The sequence below is a fragment of the Panulirus ornatus genome, chromosome 9 (genome assembly GCF_036320965.1).
Source record: "Panulirus ornatus isolate Po-2019 chromosome 9, ASM3632096v1, whole genome shotgun sequence".
Lineage (NCBI taxonomy): Eukaryota > Metazoa > Arthropoda > Malacostraca > Decapoda > Palinuridae > Panulirus > Panulirus ornatus.
In genome coordinates, this window is record NC_092232.1 from 52,345,877 (window position 1) to 52,367,312 (window position 21,436).

General features: G+C 39.7%; 1 protein-coding gene and 1 non-coding gene across 2 annotated transcripts in view; both read right to left on the reverse strand.

Moving 5' to 3' along the window:
- The window catches only part of LOC139750068 (fat-like cadherin-related tumor suppressor homolog), a 791,324-nt gene that overhangs the window by 104,056 nt on the left and 665,832 nt on the right, over positions 1–21,436 (reverse strand). The window contains 2 exon segments of the mRNA XM_071664403.1: positions 20,521–20,692; positions 20,839–21,040. Of these exon segments, the coding sequence (XP_071520504.1) occupies positions 20,521–20,692; positions 20,839–21,040 (374 nt within the window).
- On the reverse strand, positions 3,785–3,887 carry LOC139750492 (U6 spliceosomal RNA). The gene has a single exon (XR_011713182.1). It is a non-coding gene; the product is annotated as a U6 spliceosomal RNA (small nuclear RNA).

Here is a 21,436-nt window from a genome sequence, read left to right on the forward strand (position 1 = left end):
ATATCCCTAGTGTCAACCAATATCCCTTGCATATATGGTTTAAGAAATATAATTTCCTACTGTCAAAATTATGGAATTTCTAAGAACATATACCCATACTTCCTTCTCTCTGATTCGTATAATTTGATATAATATATCACAGTGAACAGCTTTTACCCTCCCCTTAACACTTTACCATACATACACTAATACTACTGTACCTAAGCATTTGCATTCATTGATTTCTTTACAATGGCTGACATGGCATGGGCAAAAGCATGCCCTAATAATGGCAATCTAAAAAAAAGTATTCTGATCTCTTTAAAAGTTCGCACACCTGATTTTTGAAGGTGGAAAGGTTCTATAAAGAGGAAAAGACAACAGATGGAAGAGAATTCCACAGCTTTGCTATAATCACATTCCTAAACAAGGTTTTTCTTTTTGAAAAGACAGGATGGCAGCAAGTAATGTAAGAAAACACTTTTTTTCTATCGCTCTTTTTCTGTTGTACTGGTGGTGATGGTGGTGCTCTTACCAAAGCTGCTCTGTGTTTTCTTTTTTGTTGCAAAAAGCAAGAGCATTATCATGAATTCTTCTACAGCACTATGATTCAGTTTTAGAATATATTGTTCTTTTCACTTGTGCTACTTGTGTTGTTGTTACTATTGTTTCTGTGTCTGCTGGCGGTAAAGTGAAGGAATTGTGTGAAGTAGGGAAACTGAATGGGGAAGCTCAAGCTGACAACATTCTAAATATGTTTTATCACTTTGTTACATATCCCATACAGATATATACTAATTATGGAGTTCAGAGGAAAGCACAACTGAGATCTCTTGTTTGTAATTAAGGACAAAACAAGCATGACAAATAGATTATAATAACTGAAATAACTAGTGAAAGCATTCTTCTAGGACAGAATTTAACAGGGTAGATCTAAATGTAGAGGAAAACCTTTTTCTCTCTCCACAAGAAATATTTTCAACTTTCCTTCTCTTCAATGAATGATCATTCCTAAAGTCACTTTAAAGTTTACATGGAGTAACTTTCTTCATGAAGTTTATGAAGGGGGTATGAGAAGCAGAAATCCAGGTAAGGTTGATTACCCACCTTAGTTCATGGAGTTCATAGATGGACAGACTAGGATGATGCAAGACCTAAGGGAGGAGAGGAATTGGCTAAGGGAGGATTTGAGATCATTATGGTCTGAAGTTATGACATTAAGGAATGAAGTTTGGGAACAAGACAATAAGAACAATACACAGCAACAGGAACACCAAAATTTAAAAAGGGAATGATAATGCTGAAGCTAATGTCTTACAAAGAAGACAGCATATCTAACTGGAAAATGGGAGGGGCACCAAAAGCAACCATAGCAACACTGGGCTAAATGGCCCCTTAGAATCACAGCTGAAGGTATAAAAAAAGGAACAATATTGAGAAAACAGCAAGACTTTTGCTAAGGAAAACAAAATCTGTGTAATATCTATGAGCCTGAAAGCAATCAAAGCATTAGGGGAGTGCCTAAAGCTAGAGAATGAATTGGTAGACAAGTTGGAATAGAAAGATGTGAAGGATGATGAGCTAAATGATACTGTTTATCATAAATCACAGACTAGCTTAGACAGAATAATGAAACCAACCTGGAAAGATGTAAGTTGGTCTTAAAGTACATAATGAATAAAGGAAGGTCAGGACTTAGAATAGGGAAAATAAAATAACTGACAAACTGGAGAGAGGATTTCAAGTATCTAAATGATTGATGAGATTGAGAGGACAATAATGATGAAGGATAAGCTATAGAGGAGGGAAGGAATGCCCAATAAAAGTTACATGTAAGATAGGGAATTGAAAAGTCTTAAGGCTGACCTACATGCTGGAAGACAGAAATTTAATAAGAATTATAAAGAATGACAGAATATGGGAGGATACAGAAAAACTCAAGGATGAATAAGGAACAAGAGGCAGATTCCCAGCCAATGCTAATGGAACCAGGGAAATCAAGAAAGGAAAGTCTGTACTATGGATCAGGTATACAAATGTTGAGAATATTTTTTATATTTATTATGCTTTGTCGCTGTCTCCCGCGTTTGCGAGGTAGCGCAAGGAAACAGACGAAAGAAATGGCCCAATCCCCCCCCCATACACATGTATATACATACGTCCACACACGCAAATATACATACCTACACAGCTTTCCATGGTTTACCCCAGACGCTTCACATGCCTTGATTCAATCCACTGACAGCACGTCAACCCTGGTATACCACATCGCTCCAATTCACTCTATTCCTTGCCCTCCTTTCACCCTCCTGCATGTTCAGGCCCCGATCACACAAAATCTTTTTCACTCCATCTTTCCACCTCCAATTTGGTCTCCCTCTTCTCCTCGTTCCCTCCACCTCCGACACATATATCCTCTTGGTCAATCTTTCCTCACTCATTCTCTCCATGTGCCCAAACCACTTCAAAACACCCTCTTCTGCTCTCTCAACCACGCTCTTTTTATTTCCACACATCTCTCTTACCCTTACGTTACTCACTCGATCAAACCACCTCACACCACACATTGTCCTCAAACATCTCATTTCCAGCACATCCATCCTCCTGCGCACAACTCTATCCATAGCCCACGCCTCGCAACCATACAACATTGTTGGAACCACTATTCCTTCAAACATACCCATTTTTGCTTTCCGAGATAATGTTCTCGACTTCCACACATTCTTCAAGGCCCCCAGAATTTTCGCCCCCTCCCCCACCCTATGATCCACTTCCACTTCCATGGTTCCATCCGCTGCCAGATCCACTCCCAGATATCTAAAACACTTCACTTCCTCCAGTTTTTCTCCATTCAAACTCACCTCCCAATTGACTTGACCCTCAACCCTACTGTATCTAATAACCTTGCTCTTATTCACATTTACTCTTAACTTTCTTCTTCACACACTTTACCAAACTCAGTCACCAGCTTCTGCAGTTTCTCACATGAATCAGCCACCAGCGCTGTATCATCAGCGAACAACAATTGCTGGGAAATGAAAAAAGAAATGAAACTGAAGGATTTGGCAGATGAAAGCAAGCCAATCATTGTAGCTTTCCCAGAGGGATAAACAATAACTAGAAAAAAAGAGAGAAGGCAGGTGAATGGGAGGAGTAGCCCTTACTTTTTAGTCAAACCATAAAATATCAAGAGGTACTGACAAATAGTAGACCTTTTAGCCAGCACATTCTAAGAAAAATTAGGGTTTTGAAAGTTGAAAAACCTTTTCTCTCCAAGGCAGTGTCCCACGAGCATGAGATATCCAGTAAGGAGGCAGCATTCTATGCTGACCTTTTGTGAACAACTTAGTGGTAACTGCAGCCACTGCTTATCTTCTGGGCCTATCCTCAAGCAATCAGTAAATGCCATAAGACTGATGTCATTGACCCACCTCTCATCAACCACTCAAACCCCATACATTTTGGTGATCTTGAGTGCCCATCCAAGTGGGCACAGGTGGTTAAAAAAGAAATAAAAAAGAAACAAAAAGAAAGGCAGGGAAAATCCATGGAAGATGACAAAATCAGGGAAAATGGCTCACAGGACACTAATTCTGAAAGGAGAGGTCTTTCTAATTTCAAAACCCACATTTCTCTCCATGGTTTGTCCTGTTAGCACAAGAGCATATCCAATGCAGGAGGTTTAAAGAAAAACCTTCAAATAAGTAACATCAAGTTAAAAAACTTTCACTTGTGGGTTGAATGGGAACTCAAAACCAATTCTCCAGAAGGAAGAATCCCTAAAACACATAGCAAGTCCAAAATGTCAAAAGAGCAGAATTTTCATGATTTGCATGTCATCCTTGCACAGGGCTTTGCTAGTCCTTTCTGTATAGTTGAAAAAAAAAAAGAAAAAAAAAAAAAATACTACTTGACAATTTTGTTCCTTGATAAAACCAGGGTTTTGGTTAATCTGAACCCATAGAAGGAAGTAAAGACAAGATCTAGTGTCTAGTCACAGCATGAAATTCACTAGCTCTCTCCCAACACCCAGGACTAAAAGACAAGAGTTCATATAAGACACTTAAAAGGTAATAATGAACTATAAAGGGTCTAAGACTAAAAGTTCCCACTTGGGCTGTGGGGAAAAAGGCAACCAGTTAACCTTGAGGAGGGACAAAAGAAGCTAATCTCAAATTAAGCCTGTTGGGGAAATAATACACTCAGAAACATGGGGTTCTTGAGAGGGTACTCTCAAGCAGGAGTAGTATTACTAACCTCGTTTTGTGGTGACAAAGGCTAGAAAAGTCTAAGCAAGCACAATTCACTTACAAGACATCAGATTCTTCAAAAAAGGGAGAAGATATTTCAGGTCAATATGTACTAAACTAGGCAGAAGGGAGGGTGTTATGAAAATAGGTTAAAAGGTCAAATGTTAGCTTGCTCCAAACCCTTTCCTGAAGAAGGTCAAGAAAAAATAGACATATACAATCCACATTGCAGGACTGACTTGGTCTCTGAATCAGAGGTCTAACAAAAACCCTAAGGTATATACCAAGGCACATGACATTGCTGAAGGTACCTCTGGCATTAAGGTCTTGTCCACAAGGGACTACCTGTATTTCTAAATTCTGGAAACCAGTTCTCTAAGAGGATAACTTGGAGTAGAGAAAATATGGTTCCATTAACTAACAGCCTAGGATAATTGATTTCTTTGAAATACACTTCCTTCTAATTGGGGACAAAAGTAAGTATACAGCGAGACATTGATTCTGGTGGCATGGAGATCCACTGAGGTGCCACTCCAGGGGCAACAGTGACCAATTAAAAAGTCTCTCCTGTAACCCACATCAAGACACTCTAACGCAAAAAAATCATGGGCCCAGTATTTCCTTAATAGCAAAAGACAGGACTTTTGTACCCCCCAAGAGCCCCACTACATGATTTAAAGAATGAAAAGTCAATCCCAATTTGAAGCATCCATCTAGAACTACCAGAGAAGTAATCATTTGGCCTAGAGCCTCATAAAATCATACACAAGATGACAAAAATAACTTCCAATGAAATAATTCTAGTGTTGAGAAAACCTTCAGGTTTTGACTCAACCCTTTTGCTGCATAAATTACATTCAAGAAATGGATCTTTCATTTCTTTTTACCATATAAATTGCAAAAATTCCATGGTGGTAGAAAAATTATTCCCATCAATGAGCTGCACCATAAACAACTTTTTAAGGTTCTTCAAAATTAACCCTAAAGGTCCAAAAGTGCTGTTGGGAGTAAAAAGATGAAGTACATTTGTAAACGTATAGCTTATGGTAATAAGCTATACGTTTTGAAGCTGATTTTACTGATTTAATAGTGAGTTAACAAGGTTAATTCAACTGATTTAATGATGGAAAGGTTGATGGGGCCCTGGTTGCAGATAGGGGGTTCTGGTTTCATTACACATAACAGCTTGAGAGTTGTTATGAGTGAATGAGGCCCCTTCTTTGCCTGCTCCTGGTGCTACCACACTAACATGGGAAACTGCGAACATGTACGAAAGAAAGAAAAGATGAGCTATATGTTACATTTCCTTTTAATATAGGAGGTTCCAATCATGAACGAAAGTCAACATCAAGCCAGGCCCTTAATTGAAATATAAAGAACTTAATGAAAAGGAAAGAGAAGAGACAAGGAAAAGTATTTGCAAATTTTGAAGGAAATGAAAAACTGTCTTTTAAAAAGTGCCAAGTCATAGTTATTGGGAAAAACATAGATGGTAGAGTTCCAAAACTATGAGTAGGGTAAAAAAAAAAAAAAGTTATCAAAATGGCCCACCCCTGTGTTGCCTACAGCCACACTCTAATGTGACACAGCAGCTTACCAAGCATTGTTTGGTCTAGCTAGTAGTGGGGACACACAAGCAGCCAGCTCTCAGGAACAAAAATCAAAGTAATAGCTACTGAAGAGGGAAAGTGAACCATCACTGTGGCACTGGGTACATGAGTTAAGTTTTGAAGTTAGCCAAGGTAAGATAATAAGTTGGACTACTTTTGACTTAACTCTGTCAAGTAAGGATGAAGAGCCAGAACCAACCCAGATGTAATGGCAGAACACCATACAAGGACAGATCAATCCTTTGTATAAATGGAGCAACTGTTCAAAAGAAACAAAACTTTAACATCTAAACAGGACTCCCAGCTTCTTAGAGGCAGACTTAACTATTCCCATGGTGTAGGATTACCAAGATGGTATAGATGTTACAGACGTACCAAGTATGTTCATTGAGTCAAGAGGTTAATAACAAATCCGTCAAAGGAGAGAGGAAAGCTGTGATGAATTTTTGATATGAGAGATTGGCAGAAACTGGGTCTTGGAGGCAGTAAGCTTCATCAGATTTTGTCTGCCCTGCTGAGATATCCTGTCTAAGTTTGCCGAGGTAATTGTGTAGAGACGAGACGCAGATCAAGTAAGTGACGAGGAATTAGAACTGAAGGAAGTAGAGGAATGCAGTGTTGAAGTCATCAGCATATGAGTGCATCTGGTTACTTGCAGAAGAGAGCAAATCACAGATAGAAAGGAGAAAAAGTGCAAAAAAAATTTAGGTAAGAAAATGTAACTTGAGGGGCACCAAAATAGATGGAGAAAGAGAAGGAGGCTGATTCATCGATAACCACAGAGACAGATCAGCCAGAGGGAAAGCTACATGTGAGGCACAGAGTTGAGGGAGGGATACCACATCCTGTCAAAAGCTTTGGATGCATCAAGAACAATTACCCATGATTCCCGAAAATCTTTCAGTGATCATGACCATACATTAGTAAGATAGGATAGGAAAGAATCAGGTGTTTGCTTTGAAGAATGTATGTGAGAAATACTTAGAAAAGCAAATGGATTTGTATGTAGCATTTATGGATCTGGAAAAGGCATATGATAAAGTTGATATAGATGCTCTGTGGAAGGTATTAAGAGTATATGGTGTGGAGGCAAGTTGTTAGAAGCAGTGAAAAGTTTTTATCGAGGGTGTAAGGCATGTGTACGAGTAGGAAGAGAGGAAAGTGATTGGTCCTCAGTGAATGTCGGTTTGCGGCAGGGGTGCGTGATGTCTCCATGGTTGTTTAATTTGTTTATGGATGGGGTTGTTAGGGAGGTGAATGCAAGAGTTTTGGAAAGAGAGGCAAGTATGCAGTCTGTTGTGGATGAGAGAGCTTGGGAAGTGAGTCAGTTGTTCTTTGCTGATGATACAGCGCTGGTGGCTGATTCAGGTGAGAAACTGCAAAAGCTGGTGACTGAGTTTGGAAAGGTGTGTGAAAGAAGAAAGCTGAGAGTAAATGTGAATAAGAGCAAGGTTATTAAGTGCAGTAGGGTTAAGGGGCAAGTTAAGGAAAGTTTGAATGGAGAAAAACTGGAGGAAGTGAAGTGTTTTAGATATCTGGGAGTGGATTTGGCAGCGGATGGAACCAAGGAAGTGGAAGTGAGTCATAGGGTGGGGGAGGGGGGGCGAAAGTACTGGGAGTGATGAAAAATGTGTGGAAGTCGAGAACGTTATCTCAAAGCAAAAATGGGTATGTTTGAAGGAATAAGGGTTCCAACAATGTTATATGGTTGCGAGGCATGGGCTATAGACAGAGTTGTGCGGAGGAAGGTGGATGTGCTGGAAATGAGATGTTTGAGGACAATATGTGGTGTGAGATGGTTTGATAGAGCAAGTAATGAAAGGGTAAGAGAGATGTGTGGTAATAAAAAGAGTGTGGTTGAGAGAGCAGAAGAGGGTGTTTTGAAATGGTTTGGTCACATGGAGAGAATGAGTGAGGAAAGATTGACAAAGAGGATATATGTGTCAGAGGTGGAGGGAGTGAGGAGAAGTGGGAGACCAAATTGGAGGTGGAAAGATGGAGTGAAAAAGATTTTGAGTGACCGGGGCCTGAACATGCAGGAGGGTGAAAGGCGTGCAAGGAATAGAGTGAATTGGAATGATGTGGTATATCGGGGTCGATGTGCTGTCAATGGATTCAACCAGGCCATGCGAAGCATCTGGGGTAAACCATGGAAAGTTTTGTGGGGCCTGGATGTGGAAAGGGAGCTGTGGTTTCAGTGCATTATACAGGACAGCTTGAGACTGAGTGTGAACGAATGTGGCCTTTGTTGTCTTTTCCTAGCGCTACCTCACGCACATGCATGGGGAGGGGGTTGTCATTTCATGTGTGACGGGAATGAATAAGGGCAGACAGTATGAATTATGTAAAGGTGTATATATGTATATGTCTGTGTGTGTATATATATGTGTACGTTGAGATGTATAGGTATGTATATGCATGTGTGTGGACATGTATGTATATAAATGTGTATGTGGGTAGGTTGGGCCATTCTTTCGTCTGTTTCCTTGCGCTACCTCACTAATGTCGGAGACAGCGACAAAGTATAATGAATAATATAATTATAAATAACAACAGTGGATATCACCATATGGAAGCCATAATGGTGATCATAGAAAAGGCTGTGAGATTCAAGATGTATGAGGATATGGATGCTGAGGAAAGATTCCAAGGCTTTGGAAACAGTAGACATTAGAGCAACAGGACAACAGTAAGAGGAGTTAGAATGGTCAACCCTCTCAGGAATGAGATATAACAATACATGCCTCCAAGATGAAGGAAAAGTTTTGGTTTTTAAACACAAACAGAGCAGATGAGCAAGCACAGGTGCAAGTTCAGAGGCACTCTCTTTCAGTACACAGGGATGGATCCTATCAGGTCCATAAGCCTTGCTCACATAAAGAGAGATAGGTGTTTTTCACAGTTAAAAAAGATTATGGGGATATGCACTGGATTAGTAAGAGCAGCATCAGGTGCTGAAGAATTCGTAGTCATCCACGATAGAGTTAGAGGAGAAATGAGAACCAAAGAGAGTTGCTTTGTCTATGGAAGAGACAGCTGTAAGAGATACTCTTAGCTAAAGACCAGAAAGACCTGTCAGTGGATGAAGAGGGGAGGTTATCACACTTCCTTTGAATAAAGGAATGCCTTGCCTCATGGATAATGTACTTGCAATGATTACATGCAGTGATATATGCAGAATGGGATTTGGAGGATGGAAAAATGTTTCCAAGCCTGACCCCTTGCCTGAATGGCCTCAGAATAGGAATGGCTGAACAATGGATTGGAAGTTGTGGTCATTTTAGAGGAGGATGGGATAAATGCTTCCATTCCCACAACAATAACCTCTGCTATGAATCTGGCAGACAGAATCATCACCACAAAGAGACAGTAACTCATTCCAGGAAAGTCAGAAAAGCACTTTTGTTTCTTATTCCAGTCAACTTTATTGAAGTGCCAATATTTATGTTGTGAGGGGCTGCTGGAGGGGAAGGTGCCTTCATCCTCTCAATCATTGCTTTCCCGTGCAACTTACTAGGTATGCTCAGCAAACTTATACGTCTAGTTGAAAACTTACCTTTGTTCACCTTAACTTTGTATAATGGCTTTATACATACATTCTGCCAATCCTCAAGCACCTCATCATATCCCATAAGTATACAAACTGAAAATCCTAGGCAACTAATCAACAACAAGTTCCCCACTTTCTTAATATAATCTTCAAGTGCACTGTCAACCACTCCAGCTGCCTTATCACATTCCATCTTCTGCATGCTTTTCACCATCTCCTCCCTCTTCACCAAACCACTTTCCATGATTCTCCTAATTTGCATACTTCCCCAACCCAAACCCTCTAGTCTGCCTCTCTACCATCAAACACATTCAACAATAATCACTCCGTCTCCTCCTCATCATATCACTGCTTGTTACCACCTTCATATTTGCTCCCTTCACTGGCATCCCCATTTGTTCTCTTGTTTTTCTCACATCACTGACTCCTTTCAAAATATCTTTTTCTCCCAGAAGTTTACTGTTACTTGCTCATCCAATTCTCATTTGCACTCTTTTTCAACCCCTGCACCTTCCTCTTATCTCCTGCTTCTCCCAATCATTTGCACTCCTTCACTGTAAGTATTGCCTATATACCTCTCTTTTGCCTTTCACTAGCAATTTACTGAGTCATCCTACCACTAAGCACCCTTTCTTACTTGTCCATCTCCCACCTTCCTCAGGCAACATGCTTTTCTCACATATGCCAACACAGCTTGCCTAAATACCTTCCATTCCTCATTCACTCCTCTAGCTTTGTTCACTCTCACCCTCAGCCATTCGATACTCAATGTCTCATGGTATTTCTTCCTAAAAGTCTACTTTCCAAGCTCAGCTATTTTCACCAGTCTATTCTCACCCACATAATTTCCTCTTTTCCAAAAATACCTTCAAATCTTCACCCTCGCCTGCAACAACTGATAATTAGACATCCCACTAGCTGCCCCTCTGAGCATGTTTGCATCCAAGAGCCTCTCTCTTTTACACACCTATCAATTAGTATGTAATCCAATAGTTCCCACTGACCATCTTTCCAACTCACATATGTATACTTGTGTAAGTACCTCTTTTTAAAACAGGTACTTCAAATCACCAGTTCTTTTTCAACACAGAACTCCACAAGCTGTTCATCATTTCCATTCACCTTACTGAATATCCCATGCCCCTCAATTATACCCTCACCTGCTACATGACTCACCTTTGCATTTAAATTACCCATCACTAACACTATGGTCTACACATTAAGCGATGACACACTCACTCAGGTGCTTCCAAAATGCTTGCCCCTCATGATCTTTCTTTTCATGCCCAAATGCATAAGCAGTAATAATCACCCATCTCTTGCAGCCTGCTTTTGTTTTTCCCTACACCAGTCTGGAGTTCACTTCCTAATGCTCTTTTGCACACCCCCCACCATCAGCTTCAGCAATTGGGCTAACTCTTCATTAGCGTTCACTATTGCACCAAACCCTTACTTTACTCCTAAGACATTCCCACACGATTCTTCCCCTTTACTCTTGAGGTTTTTTCACTCAGAGCTAAACCTTCCAGGTTTCTTTCTTTAAATACACTACCTGTCTTTCTTTTCTACACATCTTGGTTACATCCAAACATACCCAGTCACTCTAGGCTATGCTTTCAAAGAGGATGAGCACTTCCTACTTGGCTCCTTCTTCTGTTCCCTTTTAAAATTGAAATACAAAAAGATGGGGGGGGGGGGGGGGTGGTATTCCAGCCCTTCTCTCCCACCCATCTTTGTTGTCTTCTATGACATACAAGGAATATGTAGCTATGTAACTTATTGCTATAAAGGAATTCTTTAATCTTGATTATTCCAACTACATTACTTAGTTTATTTCCTCCATCACCAAACTATGATAATGCTGCAGTCTCAGAACTGATAAATGCTTAAATCTTTGTCTTTTTGGTGTGTACTTTTAAACTTTAAGATTCCAAGAAACTTTTAAAACCAGTCATTTACTCCCTCAAACAAAGTGTTACAACTGTAGCACTAAGCATTTACCTGTAGCACTTAGTCTCTTAGGCATGAACTTTTATTAAACTATAACATTCACAAATGAGCAGATATTTTTCTCCTGAGCTCCTCAGTGCTACAGAAAACAGCACCAGCATTATGTTTCAGCTGTCCTAGCCATATGAGGGAATCTACTTTGGACTTCCTTAACAGTTAAGTTAGTTTCAAGTTCTGTCATCCTGTATAGAAACAGTAGATACAAATTAAGAGGAACAGTATATCATCAGGGTATGTAAAGAATATGCTGACATTGTAAGAAAGTGATGAGACTTGGTTACTGTTAAAGCATCAAGTATCCAGCAGAGGGAAATTTTAGTAGCAAACGTTCTCTTTTAGCTGCTAAAAAAATGTTTTACTTCATGCTCATGTATTATGTATTCTTGATGACTATTAACTTGGTGGATGCCACATCAATGAAAAAACATTATTATATCAGTGTTACTGGTCTCTGCCTACATGAGGTTACACAAGAAGTGAAAAGCATCCTTTAGCAAGGCTGAATCATTTGGAGTAAAGTCAAGTTGAGGAACTTCTCACTTCAAAGAAGTCCTTTATTTCCCTTTTACCGTTTGCAGCACAGCCTTGCCAGTGTTGCAACTCTTGGAAAGAGGGTCCTGGGTAACAAGAAGACTCTCTGTCTTAGAAAGGGGTCCTGGGCAATTAAGCATAAACAAATTAATACATAAAAAATAAAGATGAATTCATAAATAAATAAATTGATAAATTCATTCATTTATTATGCAACAGGGATATTTCCAGAAAAACTGTTTGAATATAATGTCTTTTCCATTGTATCAGTATTGAAATTAACTTTCAGGTTTTTATGTGTGTTTTGCATATGACTGTATTTTAGTCTCTCAATGCATATGACACACTGCAAGTAATTAAAGTTTTACATCAATAGTGTATCACTAATTTTCATACTTGTAAACTGTACCATATCTTTTGTATACAATATACCTACATAAATCTGCTGTGGTATATAGGGGATTTGTTGCCAATGAACTAAACCAGGCCATGTAAAGCAACTTGGAAAAACTGCAGCGAGGTCTGCGGGGCCTTGTTGTGGCTGAGGTTAGTACATGATACATGACAGCCAGTGTGTGGATGTGATCAGGCCATTTCTTTGTCTTTTCCTGGCACTACCTTGCTTATGTGGTCAACAGCAAACAGGTATAAAGAAAAGGTATAAAAAATGAATGTACACTATTTTATCTTGTTTCCTTACGTGTCTAAACAAGGAGTCTTTTCAATTATGCAGATCACTTTCCTCCTTTTCAAGCTTAGATGTAAAAGCACATATACACTGACACAGAAAGACAAACATGTTTAGGACACAATGAAATACAATCAGAAAAACAAGTATACTATGACAGATAAGCATGATTTGATAGGATCTCAAGTATGTATAGACAAAGATGTTCACACAGGAAGGCAAGCATGTTTTGACTGGAAGAATACCACGCACCGACAAGACAACAAACACATCTGCTGTAAAGAATTTGGTGCTAAGTGACAGTGAATTTTGAAACCATTAAACCCCTTTCTATTTTTGAAGATAATACCCACAGGAAGAAAAAGCATTTGCATACATGAGGAGGACTGGGCTACATGGCAAGCTACCTATTGACACAAGCACCAACTAAATATACTTTCTTTAAATGATGTTAAAGATATCAATGTAATTCTACATATATTTTACTTATGTTTACATCTCATGATTTTACCTAGAATCATTCATCGTTCAAAGATTAACTGAAAACAAATAGATATCTTAGTGATAATCATTTTGGCAAGAAAATGGTAGTGCTATTTCAATTACAATGAATTTTACTGATAGTGCCATTGTATAAAGGCAAAGGGGATAAGAGTGAGTGCTCAAATTACAGAGGTATAAGTTTGTTGAGTATTCCTGGTAAATTATATGGGAGGGTATTGATTGAGAGGGTGAAAGCATGTACAGAGCATCAGATTGGGGAAGAGCAGTGTGGTTTCAGAAGTGGTAGAGGATGTGTGGATCAGGTGTTTGCTTTGAAGAATGTATGTGGAAAATACTTAGAAAAGCAAATGGATTTGTATGTAGCATTTATGGATCTGGAGAAGGCATATGATAGAGTTGATAGAGATGCTCTGTGGAAGGTACTAAGAATATATGGTGTGGGAGGCAAGTTGTTAGAAGCAGTGAAAAGTTTTTATTGAGGATGTAAGGCATGTGTACGTGTAGGGAGAGAGGAAAGTGATGGTTCTCAGTGAATGTAGGTTTCAGGCAGGGGTGTGTGATGTCGCCATGGTCGTTTAATTTGTTTATGGATGGGGTTGTTAGGGAGGTGAATGCAAGAGTTTTGGAAAGAGGGGCAAGTATGAAGTCTGTTGGGATGAGAGAGCATGGGAAGTGAGTCAGTTGTTGTTCGCTGATGATACAGGGCTGGTGGCTGATTCATGCGAGAAACTGCAGAAGCTGGTGACTGAGTTTGGTAAAGTGTGTGAAAGAAGAAAGTTAAGAGTAAATGTGAATAAGAGCAAGGTTATTAGGTACAGTAGGGTTGAGAGTCAAGTCAATTGGGAGGTAAGTTTGAATGGAGAAAAACTGGAGGAAGTAAAGTGTTTTAGATATCTGGGAGTGGATCTGGCAGCGGATGGAACCATGGAAGTGGAAGTAAATCATAGGGTGGGGGAGGGGGAGAATATCCTGGGAGCCTTGAAGAATGTGTGGAAGTCGAGAACATTATCTCGGAAAGCAAAAATGGGTATGTTTGAAGGAATAGTGGTTCCAACAATGTTGTATGGTTGCGAGGCGTGGGCTATGGATAGAGTTGTAAGCAGGAGGGTGGATGTGTTGGAAATGAGATGTTTGAGGACAATATGTGGTGTGAGGTGGTTTGATCGAGTAAGTAATGTAAGGGTAAGAGAGATGTGTGGAAATAAAAAGAGTGTGGTTGAGAGAGCAGAAGAGGGTGTTTTGAAATGGTTTGGGCACATGGAGAGAAGGAGTGAGGAAAGATTGACCAAGAGGATATATGTGTCGGAGGTGGAGGGAACGAGGAGAAGTGGGAGACCAAATTGGAGGTGGAAAGATGGAGTGAAAAAGATTTTGAGTGATCGGGGCCTGAACATGCAGGAGGGTGAAAGGAGGGCAAGGAATAGAGTGAATTGGATCGATGTGGTATACCGGGGTCGACGTGCTGTCAATGGATTGAATCAGGGCACGTGAAGAGTCTGGCATAAACCATGGAAAGTTCTGTGGGGTCTGGATGTGGAAAGGGAGCTTTGGTTTCGGGTATTATTGCATGACAGCTAGAGACTGAGTGTGAACGAATGGGGCCTTTGTTGTCTTTTCCTAGCGCTGCCTCGCTCAAATGAGGGGGGAGGGGGATGTTATTTCCATGTGTGGTGAGGTGGCGATGGGAATGAATAAAGGCAGACAATGTGAATTGTGTGCATGTGTATATATGTAAGTGTCTGTGTGTGTATATATATGTGTTCACTGAGATGTATGGGTATGTATATTTGCGTGTGTGGACGTGTATGTGTATACATGTGTATGGGGGTGGGTTGGGCCATTTCTTTCATTTGTTTCCTTGTGCTACCTCGCAAACGTGGGAGACAGTGACAAAGCAAAATAAATAAATTAAATATGTATAAACATATTCTAAGCTTGTTTATGGATGGGGTTGTTAGGGACGTGAATGCAAGAGTTTTGGAAAGAGGGGCAAGTATGAAGTCTGTTGTGGATGAGAGAGCTTGGGAAGTGAGTCAGTTGTTGTTTGCTGATGATACAGCGCTGGTGGCTGATTCATGTGAGAAACTGCAGAAGCTGGTGACTGAGTTTGGTAAAGTGTGTGAAAGAAGAAAGTTAAGAGTAAATGTGAATAAGAGCAAGGTTATTAGGTACAGTAGGGTTGAGGGTCAAGTCAATTGGGAGGTAAGTTTGAATGGAGAAAAACTGGAGGAAGTAAAGTGTTTTAGATATCTGGGAGTGGATCTGGCAGCGGATGGAACCATGGAAGCGGAAGTGAATCATAGGGTGGGGGAGGGGGCGAAAATTCTGGGAGCCTTAAAGAATGTGTGGAAGTCGAGAACATTATCTCGGAAAGCAAAAATGGGTATGTTTGAAGGAATAGTGGTTCCAACAATGTTATATGGTTGCGAGGCGTGGGCTATGGATAGAGTTGTGCACATGAGGGTGGATGTGCTGGAAATGAGGGAGCCAATTGGAGGAGGAATAGTGGAGTGAAAAAGATATTGAGTGATCGGGGCCTGACATGCCAGGAGGATGAAAGGAGGGCAAGGAATAGAGTGAATTGGATCGATGTGGTATACCGGGGTCGACGTGCTGTCAATGGATTGATCAGGGCACGTGAAGAGTCTTGGCATAAACCATGGAAAGTTCTGTGGGGTCTGGATGTGGAAAGGGAGCTTTGGTTTCGGGTATTATTGCATGACAGCTAGAGACTGATGTGAACGAATGGGGCCTTTGTTGTCTTTTCCTAGCGCTGCCTCGCTCAAATGAGGGGGGAGGGGGATGTTATTTCCATGTGTGGTGAGGTGGCGATGGGAATGAATAAAGGCAGACAATGTGAATTGTGTGCATGTGTATATATGTAAGTGTCTGTGTGTGTATATATATGTGTTCACTGAGATGTATGGGTATGTATATTTGCGTGTGTGGACGTGTATGTGTATACATGTGTATGGGGGTGGGTTGGGCCATTTCTTTCGTTTGTTTCCTTGTGCTACCTCGCAAACGTGGGAGACAGTGACAAAGCAAAATAAATAAATTAAATATGTATAAACATATTCTAAGCTTGTTTATGGATGGGGTTGTTAGGGACGTGAATGCAAGAGTTTTGGAAAGAGGGGCAAGTATGAAGTCTGTTGTGGATGAGAGAGCTTGGGAAGTGAGTCAGTTGTTGTTTGCTGATGATACAGCGCTGGTGGCTGATTCATGTGAGAAACTGCAGAAGCTGGTGACTGAGTTTGGTAAAGTGTGTGAAAGAAGAAAGTTAAGAGTAAATGTGAATAAGAGCAAGGTTATTAGGTACAGTAGGGTTGAGGGTCAAGTCAATTGGGAGGTAAGTTTGAATGGAGAAAAACTGGAGGAAGTAAAGTGTTTTAGATATCTGGGAGTGGATCTGGCAGCGGATGGAACCATGGAAGCGGAAGTGAATCATAGGGTGGGGGAGGGGGCGAAAATTCTGGGAGCCTTAAAGAATGTGTGGAAGTCGAGAACATTATCTCGGAAAGCAAAAATGGGTATGTTTGAAGGAATAGTGGTTCCAACAATGTTATATGGTTGCGAGGCGTGGGCTATGGATAGAGTTGTGCACATGAGGGTGGATGTGCTGGAAATGAGATGTCTGAGGACAGTGTGTGGTGTGAGGTGGTTTGATCAAGTAAGTCACGTAAGGGTAAGAGAGATGTGTGGAAATAAAAAGAGCGTGGTTGAGAGAGCAGAAGAGGGTGTTTTGAAATGGTTTGGGCACATGGAGAGAATGAGTGAGGAAAGATTGACCAAGAGGATATATGTGTCGGAGGTGGAGGGAACGAGGAGAAGTGGGAGACCAAATTGGAGGTGGAAAGATGGTGTGGAAAAGATTTTGTGTCATTGGGGCCTGAACATGTAGGAGGGTGAAAGGAGGGCAAGGAATAGAGTGAATTGGATCGATGTGGTATACCGGGGTTGACGTGCTGTCAGTGGATTGAATCAGGGCATGTGAAGCGTCTGGGGTAAACCATGGAAAGCTGTGTAGGTATGTATATTTGCGTGTGTGGACGTGTATGTATATACACGTGTATGGGGGTGGGTTGGGCCATTTCTTTCGTCTGTTTCCTTGCGCTACCTTGCGCGACAAAGCAAAAAAAAAAAAAAAAAAAAAATATTCTAAGCTACTTGGAAGCACACTGGTGAGCAGTGCATGGACTCCTGAGTAGTGTGCATATCTGCAGACACTGCAGTTGAAAATGCATTGCTTAAAATGCAGTAGAATCCATATGAAAGTCATCATGAACCCTTCCCAAACAATTAGGTGCCAAGATATCGAGAGTGGTGTGGCAGATGTCTTCCTTCCATCTCACACTACTGTAGCTCCACCATCAACTTCACTCTGGGATCTGGCCTTTTTCTTTCCACTGTAGGCTTCAGTCATGGACAAAAGTCCACATCAAGGCTAGGCACTTCATTGAAATACAGAGATTATGAAAGGAAAAAGGAAGAGACAAGGGGAAAGTATCTACAAATTTTGGAGGATGAAAAACCTGTCTTTTAAAATGTGCCAGGTCATAGTTGTCGCAAAAGACATGGGAAGGTAGAGGAGGTTCAAAGCTCTGAGGCGTAGGGAAAGACACAGTTATCAAAATGGACCACCCTTGAGTTGCCAATGACCACACAGTAATCATGTGATGCTGCAGTTTGCCAAGTGTTGCATGGTCTCGCTGGTGGTAGGGGAACACAAACAGCCAGCTCCCTGAAGCAAAAACCAAAGTAATATCCATAGAAGGGGGGAAATGAACCACTGTTGCAGCATACAACAAGGGGGTCAAGTTTTGAGGTAGCCAGGAAAAGTTTGAGTCAAATCGCTTTCAACTCTGTCAAGTCAGGATGCAGAGCTAGAACCAACCCAGATGTGAGAGCAGTACTCCATACTAGGACGAATCTCTTCTTTGTATAAACTGAGCAATAAATTTCAACATCTAAACAGGACTCCCTGTTTCTTACAAGCAGACTTAGCTATTTCCGTAATGTGAGGTTTCCAAGAGAGAGTGGATGTTACAGTGGTACCAAGTATGTTTGTTGAGTCAAGAGGTGGAATTATAGAACCTTAAAATGAGAAACAAAAGTTAGGAGGAGTTTTTGATAGTAAGAGCGGTTGAAACTGGGTCTTGGAGGCATTAAACTTAACTAGATTTCATCTAACTTACTGATATATCCTGTCCAAGTCTGAGTTTATTGTGGAAGTTTTGTCAAGTGGAGATGCAGGTTGAGTCCAAGGAGCACAACTGAAGGATGTGGAAGAATGCTATGTTGTCAGCATATGAGTGCATTTGATATTTTGTGGAAGAGGAGATCATTGATAAAAAGATTAAGAAAGCAGGGACGGGACAGAACCTTTCAGGACACTTTTTGGTGCAGAACATATCTTTCCTTTCTATTTTTTTAACTATAAATGTGGGGTATTCAATATCAGTAGAAAACATGGTTACATAATGAAAGCAACTGAAATGTTTCCAAAGAAACTGTTTAAATTTCTGATGCATATGTACTAAAAAATACTAGCAATGTAATAATATTCCCTGCTTGACACTGGTAGAATTTACAATGAAACACCTGACTATGGTGATTAGACATATGTCATATTATACATATCATAGCAGGAGCAAACCATACTAACATCACTGCTTGCTGTGTGGCACCTAACATACGAAAACAGCTTCTGGAGTCCAATTATAATGAAACCCAAATGTTTACCTCAGTGCCACCCTCTCTGTCTGTACAGTCTTGAACCCTGACATATCAACTGATTCTTAGGAGTTAATGTTGAATGATCAGAAAACTGTTGTACTGTTTAAGAATATTACATGAAAAAAAAAAAAGTTTTAAGCAAATAAAAAAGCCAAGAGAGTTTTGAAAATCCTGAAACCTAACCTTATTTTCTCCCTCTCTTTTTAGTACTAACAGCACTTTCCAGGAACCTTACAGATGTATATGACCTCAACAAAGTTTAAGGTTTCTGTGATCAAATTAAAATGAGCAACACTTTGTCACCATCTGATACTCCTGCATATAGTTTGGGAAAGATATTACCAAACACATAGGAAAGCTATGACCTAAACAAGGGAAGTTCATAAAATGTACAAATATTTGAACTTGACCTTTAAAGCTAAGATTATAGTGATATAATTATCATATGGAAAAAGCCACCTTTGGATTGTCCTTATATGCACCACGTTTCATGAAGATGTCACCAAAAATAAGAAAGTTATGATCTAAACAGGGAGACACTTACAAAAAAAAAAAGAAAATTAGAACAAACAGAACAGTATCAATACAATAGGTCTCCACCTTTAAAGCATCACATATGACAGCTAGAGAATGAATGTGAGTGAATGTGGCAAATTTTCCTCTGGTCCTGGCACTACTTCACTAAAGCAAGAAACATCAGACAAATATGAATAAAAAAGTCTCCACCTTTGATGAAAGGGGAACAAATCCACCTTAAATGAAGGGGGCACAAAATCATCGTATAAATGGCTGCAATGTAATAAAACAATGATAAAAATTAACATAACGCATATATGAATTCATTCCTCTCTAATTACCAAAGGACTTCTATCCAGTTTTGCTCACACAAACATCCAATTATTAATGAAACTTGAGGAGTCATAATCCAGCCACCTGAAATATTTCTAAACAACTCCTTCAAAATCTGAGTATTTGTTCCATTTTGTCTCGTGTGATATTCTCACTGTGACACAAGATCATCCGATTCTGACACATCTAGACATTTCATCACACAACCTTGTTTGGACACATCATAGCAACACTGGAATGATTTCTGATTAAGTAATATGAAACCATTCAATGTATGAATTTGGAGATTTGGATGGAGACTTTAGTCATACTGCACATTAATTTTATATGCAACATGAAGCATTAAGACAAACTCATTTCAAAGTGGAAGTTCATGTTTTATTTCAGAGCAGAAGACATGGGTTGAGAATGTGTATGAGGGAAGTGGGAAGCAGGATGTATCTGGTCTATTCTACATTTATGGAAATAGAGTTATAGATAATTAATATACAAAAACCTTTTTACGTTAGAATCAGTACTTCAGTTAGAATTAGCCCCACAAACACCCTCTTAAACTGATTTCCATTTTCTTCGTATCTGCCTCCTTAACACATTTTAAAGTTTCACATGTGATTTCTTCATGTATAATCAAAACAAAACATTTATCATCAATTTCATAAAGTGGCCTTCAAAAACAAATGCATTTGTAATTGGTTTAATCTAAATCATACTAAAAGTCCATAACTCATTAGATAATACTCAAAATCTGTATCTCAATAAATAGAATGTTGAAAATAGAATCATAATACTGTCAGATTCTGTCATGCTTACCTTCAACTGATAGTGACTAGCAAGATTGTTTGAGTTATTTACAGTTATAAGTCCAGTTTTTGAACTGATCTTAAACTTTCCATCTTTGTTTCCATCAGCTATTTCAAATTCAAGGTTGGCCTTGCCTCCAAAGTCAAGATCAGTTGCATTTAGCTGTACTACAGACACATCCCTGAAACAAGTATCACAGCAAATAACAGTAATGCAATATGAAAAATAAAAACAGCATACAAGATTGCAGTTATAACCATAGAAAATGATATAAAACTAGTCCTTATAGCATTCAAATTATGTATACGATCAAACTCATCACTTTACTTTTGTGTTGGTGTGAGCAAAGTAGCATTGTACTCTTGCAGCAGGAATCGTGGTGGTACATCATTGATGTCAGTAATGGTGATCATAACAGTAGCTGTGGTAGATGCAGACAGTCTTGGTTGGCCATTATCATGAACTTCTACACTGAAGCTAACTTTTGACACCACTTCATGATCTAAGGGGCTAACAGTTCGGATAGCACCTGAAAAATCACAAGCCCATGCAGTTTTCATACATCTTTTATCATCAAAGATATTTTGAGCACTTTTCTTATAAATTTTGAATATCTGTATCATAACTCATTTTAAAGTGAATAGCTAATACAAGATGAAGCTATGAGACAGCATGTAGAGGAAAGTATGAATATGACCAAAATAATTGAGGGGCACATCACTAATGTAAATGAATGTAAGAGATAAACAAATGTTACGTGTTAGGGGTAAGAGATCAAATGGGTAAAAACAGAATATCTACTACTGAAATGAAGGATAAGCATATCATATAACCATAGAACAAATACAAAAATGAACTCTAACTGATCTTATCCTTAACTGAGGCAAGCACTATGGGATGCTTTTGTACTATATCTAGGAAAATG